General features: G+C 29.2%; 1 protein-coding gene across 1 annotated transcript in view; it reads right to left on the bottom strand.

Annotated features, from left to right (window-relative positions):
- Window positions 1-838: 838 nt before the first annotated feature.
- LOC108762755 (venom protease) overlaps window positions 839-9279 on the bottom strand; it is a 16748-nt gene continuing 8307 nt past the window's right edge. Inside the window, exons 5-8 of the mRNA XM_018509912.1 lie at window positions 5312-5410; window positions 4131-4276; window positions 3403-3550; window positions 839-910 (exon numbers count right to left, since the gene is read on the bottom strand). Coding sequence (XP_018365414.1) covers window positions 903-910; window positions 3403-3550; window positions 4131-4276; window positions 5312-5410 — 401 coding nt within the window. The 3' untranslated portion in view covers window positions 839-902. The remainder of the gene's footprint in view (window positions 911-3402; window positions 3551-4130; window positions 4277-5311; window positions 5411-9279) is intronic.

The following is a 9279-nucleotide window of genomic DNA, read 5'->3' as shown; positions in this document are numbered from 1 at the left end:
AAAAATTTCTAACACCCGAGGGTTAACAATTTTTTTTAATTCTGGCAATTTTAATGACAGTTCTGAGTAGCACCCCACAAGTTCTAACGAAAGTTATTAATGCTCGAAGCGCTAGGACCAACGGTTTAAGAGATATCGCGATTTTTTCAATGTCTGATTCTCTCACATCTGAGGGACAAACAATTTTTTAAGACTACGGCAATTCTGTTGACAGTTCTGGATAGCACCCCAAGGGTTCTATCGAAAGTTATTATCATTTTAAGCGCTAGGACTAATGGTTTAAAAGATATCGCGATTTTTCGTTCCGCGTTTTGTGAAGTTAGCACCCCAAATTTTTTTTTTTATATTAATTCGCCGGAACTATTCTTAATTTTGGGCAGGAACTGTGATCAAAATTTCATTTTTTGTAAAATGAGGTTCCAACTTCACAGAGGTCTTTATTATATAATTCGAACTCAAGTTTTCAATTAAATCTATTCAGAACTTAATTGATACAGCTGATTCGATAATCTCGGGTACTAATATAAATCGACGGGTCGCGTAAATATTGCACAACCGGTCTCAGAAGTCATATACAAAATAACATAACAATAAAACGATAATAAATAGTTAATTTGTCACTTGAGACACTATTACATCTTCTAATTAGACTTAAGACTTTCTAACAAATATAAAAAAAAATATATATAAAAAACTTGCTGGATAAAAGGCAGGAAAGATAGTGATAATACACTCTTTAATAGAATATAACTTTAATAACTGAAATATCTTCACGTGGTTACGATCCACGGATATACATTAAGTATATAAAAGAAAAAAGAGTCAAACATCAATTGAATGCGTGAGTGTCGCTAGTGGCACACAGTCGGTAACAAGAGTCAGTTTGTAACGCCGCCTACTTCCTACAAAGCTAAAACAAAAATAACGCTATGATAAAATTTGGAAACAAATTGTGGAAACATATTTTTTTAGCAAAATAAATATTTATATGTTAAACTAACACTAGAATGATACATTGAGTATAGCACGCAAGACGTTTTTTTTTTCAAAGATTGATATTTCTATAACTTTATGATTGATTAATCTACTTGGCAAATTTAAACATTCTTTTCTCTCTCTCCTTTGACAAAGAACAAAAGATTACCCGATAAAACATTTTTCGTGTAAGAAACATATAGAGAAAAGTGAGAAAATCGTGCGCATCTAAGGGGAATTTATTGTTGTGAGATAGTTTTTGAAGCTGAAGTCGGTATATATGTATATATAAGACAAACCATAAATATATATTCCTCTATCAATATGCATTCTCATATTAAACAATTTTTCATTTGGTAATATTGTATTTGACAAAAAATAAAAAAGTAAAAGCAAAAAAATTTCTCGCGCGATGCCGACGGGTAATTGTACACATAGATTGAGTATTTATATGCAAAGCAAAAATCGTAGGAAACTAATGAATAATACTCATTCTAATTCATGTTTTATGGAATGTTGATAAGAAAATGAAAAAATACATTTATTAGGACAATGTTAATAAAAACCTAATATAAACTTTGGAAAAATAATATCAAAATTGGGAAAATTAATTATTTAAACAAAAATAGCATATGTAATTCTCAGCATCATCGTCACAACTTCATTAAATTCTTCATAGACCCATATATTCAGAATTTAGGCAGTATTAAAATCACCCAGTCGACACAAACTATAAAAGTAACAAAATGTCAATGTTATAATTTCGCACTCTACAATGTAACTGCTATGTAACACCATGTGTAAGGCGTCGTCTACAATACACGGAGTAAGAAGTAAGAGTAAGAAATTGATCAATTACAGTCGAATGTGAGAAGAATAATCGACTGTGATTGGTCAATTTCTTACTCTTACTTCTTACTCCGTGTATTGTAGACGGGCCTTAATATTACATTTATATTGTGGAATACGAAATTATAACATGGATGTCATGTTACTTTTAATTTGTCGACTGGGCAGAGTTCCATATCTTTCAAATTCATCTCAAATAGTGCATTTTTCATTGGGAGGAAATTTCGAACTATTTATATGCGCACAATTTTTAGCCGTGAATTGATTTGATAAGAAAAACGGTTACTCAAAGACTTTTTAACTTAATTCAATAAATATAGCTCAAAAGACCCACATAATAACGTACTTCAATAAGATATATGCACGATTAAATAAGCAAACTAGGAATATGGATTTACAGTCTTATTTTTTGGATGTCAAAATTACTATCAAAATATATAATTTCACTTTTTTTCGCTTTTGCCGTTAACTACATTTTCAAATTATATATGTAATTTACGGTTATATTTGCAAAGAACTACCTCTAGAAATTTTGCTGCGGTATAGCGGTTACATTAAAATAAGCACAATTACTCTACTTTTCCATATATAAATATATATAAACACATGCATATACATATAAGTATAAAAATATATACATATAAACATATACATTACATACGAAATATATGTCCATATATGTATGTATATCCTTCTTTCTTTTATAAAATTACTGTTTGGTATAAGAAAAATTATATTTAATTAGAATGAAAAAACATTTTAAAAAATTAAAGAATCATTTTTATATTTTTTCTTTTACAAAAAATTAAGTTTGAAATAATGAAAAACAGTTTTGTGTGTGTGTGTGTGTGTGTGTGTGTGTTTATATAATTATATATAATTATTTATCTCTTTAATTATTTTTCATGTTTTCCCATTATTATTATTATATTTTTTGTATATTAAATAGTAATTTCACAAAAAAATGAAATATGAAAAATTCATAATATATATATATTTATATATATTCTTACATGAAAAACATTTTCTGGGTAAAATCAGCGAATAATTTGTAAATAACAACGATTGAAAATTCAAAGTTAGTATGCGATACCCATCACAGTGTGTCGTTTGCGTAACCTTTTTATTTTATGAGATTATATATTACTATATAAAGTCTGCAATTTTTGTTTATAAAATATTTTTTAAGTAACATATATAGATGTACGCAAATAAATTACATATTAAAACATTAATTTTTAATAAAAATTTAACACTACTCATTATTTTAAAACGGTACACTGAAAAAAAAGATGAATATGGTATAGCATTTTTATTGGCTGCATTAGCCAATAAAAAATATGCTATGCCATATTTTACCATCTAAATTACTACAGCAGCCAATCTTTTCTTTCAGTGTACGGATGATCTTTGTCAAACACTACCTTACCTTGATAAATAATTATTGTGACAATGTAATTTATAATTCAAAAAAGAGATTGTTTACATGCCGTAATAAAGACATAGAGTTTTTAAAATTTATATAAAAAATTAGCAAAGAAACTAAAAGGTTTCAATTAATAAGAAAAACTTCTATACTCATGGCTTCCTTGATGAAAGATAGGAAACTAGAAACATCTGTGTATACGCCTGGATAATTTTTGGAAGCGCATCCTTTGCCCCATGATACTATTCCAACAACAGTTGTATTTCCATTTTGCAGCATTAGTGGTCCACCACTGTCACCCTGAAAATCACGTTAAATTGTAAGAGATATGTACTAGTAAAATGTACTAAATTTATGCAGTGCACACACAAATTATTAAAGATTTTCTTTTTTTAAATGTTACAATTAATTTTAGAAATTAATCACTAATTAAATTTATAATTTATAACAAATTTTTTTCCTTATAGTATACATTATATATTAACATCATTAAATAAAAAAATAATGAAAACGTTCATAATAGAGATTCGGAAATTGACAGAATTACACACATGCGCGCGCGCACGCACTCACACATTTAATAAAGTAATTTATAGTAAAAATAACACTGAAGTGATAATAATAATTGAAAAGGCAAAATTTAATTTAAAAATAATTAAAATTAAATACAAAATTATCTATTTAATTAATTACAGTACATAATGTATGTATACATATATATATATATTGTATATATATATATATATACATATATACAAATAAATAATTCTTAATTTCTTTATTAATTTCTTTATTTGTTTGTTAAACTATTTAGAGAGAGATAAATGTGCAAATCTTTCATTAATTTTTTTTTATAATTTTTTTATTTTCTTCTTCTCACCTGACAGGAATCTATTCCATCGTTTCTTGCGCATACAGTGCGGTTATCAATAACTGCATAATAATCTTTACTGTAAGCATCTTTGCATTCTTTCTGTTTAGTTATAAAAACTGTGGCTTTCAAAAGTTTATCGGACGATGTTCCTTCTGAAAAACAAATACGGATGCAACAAACTTTAGCATTTTTAGAATGAAAAGATTATTGTATTTTTATTATCAGATTATAATTAAGCAAGAATTAATTCATTCCACAAATTACTAACAATAAGTAATTATTAGAGGAAAGCCCCCTATTATTACATAGGCGCCTAATACAAGATAGCGGCGTTTCTGCTAAACTAATAGACGCTATCTATTGGTTCCACAATGAATTTATTGCTCTTTGATTGAAAACTGTTTAGTAGAAAATTCATTATTAAATCATGCCTGTAGTCATCGTAAAAAAAGATTTTAAAATTTGGATATCTTCAAGTTTCATTAAGATGAGCCTTTAAACATTGTTTATTATTTAATAAATAAATATTTGGCAATAAATTCTTTATGTAGTGATAGAGTAAGGTCGTACTAATAGAAAAATACGGGATGTGTTGAATTGCTTAATTACAGAAGTTAGATTTGATGATCGCAAAACTGTAAGGCGTGGAAATCGTAATATGAGATACCCAGGGTATTTCTAATATGAAATAACCCATGCTCCCATGTCATAGTGAAAATCATTGCTAAAGTATAAATATTATTGTACAATAATAAAAAGGACAACCGGAATGAATATCGAGTGCCTGTTTCTGCGATGCTTGATTTCAGCTACCTGAAGACGAGTTTTGGGTATAATGTATCGCATACTCATTTTTCGCGCAACCTGGCTGTGTTTGTTTGTATTTAAGAAACATTAAATAAAGTTTTTTAGTTGCAATACTAATATACTTTGCATTTTACTATCGATTTCTCAGGGCATCTCATACTAGGAGCACAATTTTTTGACTTTGCGATTTGCTCACTTTTTATATTTCTTTCATTTTCAAAAAAAATGAAATTTGAATTAAATTTTATATAACATTATCTTAAAGCATATTAAATTCCCTTCAAAATGACCTATTATTTTTTTAAATTCTGCCCATAAACTTCTAGCATTTACCTAAAACGAACTCGGTATCTCATAATAAGGGTCTTTCCTCTACTTACGATATTTAGTAGTTCCCCATCCAGCGATGAAAGTCTCCATCCCCTCTAAATTTTGATTTTTCAGATTGCCTGGCGGAAGACAAGCGGGAAGACGTTTTGCTGAAAGTTTATAAAATCTATTAATCTATCATATTACGACAAGAAAAAGGAATTTGTGTCCTAAAATATGTAATATTTAATTCTGAAGATTTTTATAACATAAGTCGACACACGTAATAATTTTAACAATTTTATCGACTTTACAAATTTAATATCTATTTTAACGTACTTTGTATGAACAAATATATAAAATAAGGCTCAAAAGAATCTTCGAAAAATTTTATTTATTTTGTTACATTCACACGAAAATGAAGTTTTCTGTGCATCCGAACAACCGATGTATAGGCTCTTATGGGCTTTTTTATATTTTTCACTGGTACTTTGTATGTTTATAGAAAAGATATGATTAATGATAAACTATGCAATTTGTATATCTGGATGTGATCATATCATTCTAATTTAAGAGTAAAAGAAGAAGAATAATAATTAAACACTCTACTTTTACTTCTATAATTACTCTTTAAATGAGAAACGATAATATGCATTCATCACATTTAAGATTCGCATAGGATTTAAATGACTAGTTTACAGGAGATCAGATTAAAGTTAATAACCAATCCTCTAAGGGGGGAGCCTCGTATAAATCACTAAAAAGAAGCTAGGTAATTTTATAGAATTTTTTTTAAGAAACAATGTAGTGAATCTTTTTAAAGATTTTCTGTATTTTATTACACATTTTTAAGGGGATCCTAAAGATCTGTATTACCGACTAAACACGTATAATTTTTGTATAACGAATACTCTTTTTCTCTTTCACGGATTGGAAAATTCTTTTCCAGGATTAAAGTATACTCATTAATACGTGTTTGTGAAATGGAGTCTACGTTGAGAATGATCAAAAATTTCGAAATCGATATATTTTTTACCATTCCTTATGGCTGTTCTACAATGTGCTTTTTGTTTCCTGTTGCTTGCTGTTTGTCTCTGTTTGTTTCTTGCCTTTTTGATCGAGAAAGCAAGAGACAAACAGCAAGAAACAGGAAACAAAAAGCACATTATAGAACAGCCATTAGTGTAACATGGCGTCTCAGCTGTCAAGTCATGACAACATTTGCTTGATATGAAAGCTTTGCAACCCGAACGTACGAAATAATAGTTCCCAAACACGTAATTTGCACGAACATACAACGTCGAGTTCTTAGAATTAGATTTAGACGCTTTATCGCGACGAATTCGTTGTACGAAAATTGACACGTATGTGTGACTGCGTTTATCATAGGCTGCGTGAGATATTGCTGTGGTAGTATAAAAAGACATGTCAATGTACGGCGCGCGGTGCGATCTAGGGATTTTGTCGGAGTTCGAGCTTTGCTTTAGGATCCCCTTAAGTTTTTTAAGAAAAAATATTTTGTTAAAAAACAATTGATTTAATTTGTAGAGTCCATAACAAACGTTGACGCAATCTCCTTACCGGAGTTGTAAATGCAAGAATTGCATTTTGTACTTTGAGGCAATAATACACAATAATTATAATTCTTATTTTTTATTAAATTACTTTTTTAGTAAATCAAGAAAATAAGAAAAAAGTTGAAAATTAAGAAAAGGAAGTACTTTAAAAAATAGTACAACTTTATCAAAGAATTTTATTTAATTTATGCAATAAAAATTGTTTAAATTAATTTTATTATTTTATTAATTTTACAGATTCAATGACAAATGTATTTGGTAAACTTCATGTATTACATCCGTACAATTTGATTGATCAATAATTTCTGAGTCCGGGGATCAATAATTTCTGAGTTAGGGGAGACCGGGGCCGATTGTCACAGTTTTTGATTATTGATTTTTAGAAAAAAGTGGATGCCTGATTTTGAAATATTATATACGTTACAATATACCTACATCCTTTAGGCATTAAAAAAAATATTACTCGTGAATTCATCATATCATAAAAATAAGTTATTTAATTTTAAATGAAGCTGCGAAAATATGACAATTAACCCCGTGTCCTGGGTTGATTATCACACGTTCTGGAATTGGCAGTAGCATATTTGTTATGGACAACAAATATAAAAAACACAATTTTTATTTTAATATCAGTTCAATTAATTTTTATTTTAATGTCAGTTCTATATTTTGAGAAATAATAGTAATTATAGTACTAATACAAATAAAATAGTTATTTTAATCATAAAATACGTAATTTGTTCTTGTACCATAGTTTTTATATGAAAAATGAAAAAACATATATCTATACGAAATATAATATATTTGTAAGTATATTCTCTGAAAATGTGTCCTCTAAAGATATTAAAATTAATTGTCACCTAATCTCGTCTCATTTTGGTCAATCTACACCACATATCCATTTTTAATAAAAGAGATTGTATTCACAAACTTAGTCAGAATAATGATTACTTAATTGTAGCAAAGATCTTCTAAGATATGTCATTTTCTATGACAGGGATATTACGATTAATAATACCAAAGACTTGTGTCAGATAACAAAATAGGTGATTATAAAAATTTACTCACCAACTTCGTTTTCTCAAAAATCGCTATAAATAATATATACAATGCTTGTGGTGCAAACCATTTTACACAACAAATTAATATTATATCAGCTATCTACAGTCAAAAAAAAAGATTTTTCTGCCGTGTCTTGTTTGAGTTATGAGCATTTTGACATTCAACCCCGTACGACAACCAGCTCTGGTCTCCCCTAATCTTTTCTACCAATTCCAAAAAAAAATGGTTTAGAGAAAAACGCGTTTAAAGTTTTTGATATCGAAAAGTAAAAATTATATTATCATAAGGTCTATTTTTTATTTTTGTACTAGACGACACTAGAATTTTCGTTTTCGCCAAATACCACACATATATCTATTTCGCTTTAAGTTTCAAAACCAAGTCAGAAATGACAATGGATCGATGTCGATTCGACGTCGAAACTCGAAATCATCTTTCACGTCGATTCGACATCGATTCCATTGTCATTTCTCACTAGGAAGTGTATACTAGTTCAGCTGCAGAAAACAGATTTATGAACAGAATCGAGTAAATAGTCTCGTATACTTACGCAAGGGATAGACAAAGATTCCTTAAAACTTTGTTTCGTTCTGTAGCTTTGAAAATTTTTGACATGTCTACTATTGATTAAAGCAAAAACATTTTACGACTTTTTTGAACCGGTTACACGAGGCTCCCGGAGGGATCCCGTTCGCCTACAAATCGATTGCCTACAGTATCTTTTGCCTACATCACTTTTGCCTACAGTTCGATTGCCTATATGTATTATTGCCTACAGCTCGATTGCCTACATGCGCTTTTGCGCACAAATAAAAATTTTAGAAACGGAGTTACTTTTGCTTACATGTACTATTGCCTACAACTCGATTGCCTACAACTCGATTGCCTACAGCTCGATTGCCTACATACATTATTGCCTACAGCTTACAACTTTCCACGCGAAATGAGGGCTACCTCACACCAACAAATGGTTTGGTTAGGGTTAGATTTTTTTGAAAAAATATTCCAAGCGGACACTGTCTACGCTGACACTCCACTGTTCACATGACAGATTTCCTAAAAATTATTATCTTACTTAACTTTAATTTTATATTTGTGGGCAAAAGCGCACGTAGGCAATCGAGCTGTAGGTAATAATACATGTAGGCAATCGAACTGTAAGCAAAAGTGATGTAGGCAAAAGATACTGTAGGTAATCGATTTGTAGGCAAAAGCAACCATCTCGAGGCTCCCTCTTTAAAAATCTTGGTAAAATTTAATTTATTTTTTACCTGTTATCTCACACTAAATGAAATTTCTTTATTTAAGGACGTTCTCCGAAAAATCCATTTTCTTTAGATTTTTCTGAAACTTACAGAATAAGCTTGTTTTAGTGTTCTGAACATATATACTTTGAAGCT

The sequence above is a fragment of the Trachymyrmex cornetzi genome, unplaced genomic scaffold, assembly GCF_001594075.2.
Source record: "Trachymyrmex cornetzi isolate Tcor2-1 unplaced genomic scaffold, Tcor1.1 scaffold320, whole genome shotgun sequence".
Classification (NCBI taxonomy): domain Eukaryota; kingdom Metazoa; phylum Arthropoda; class Insecta; order Hymenoptera; family Formicidae; genus Trachymyrmex; species Trachymyrmex cornetzi.
This window is presented reverse-complemented; position numbering and strand designations above follow the sequence as displayed.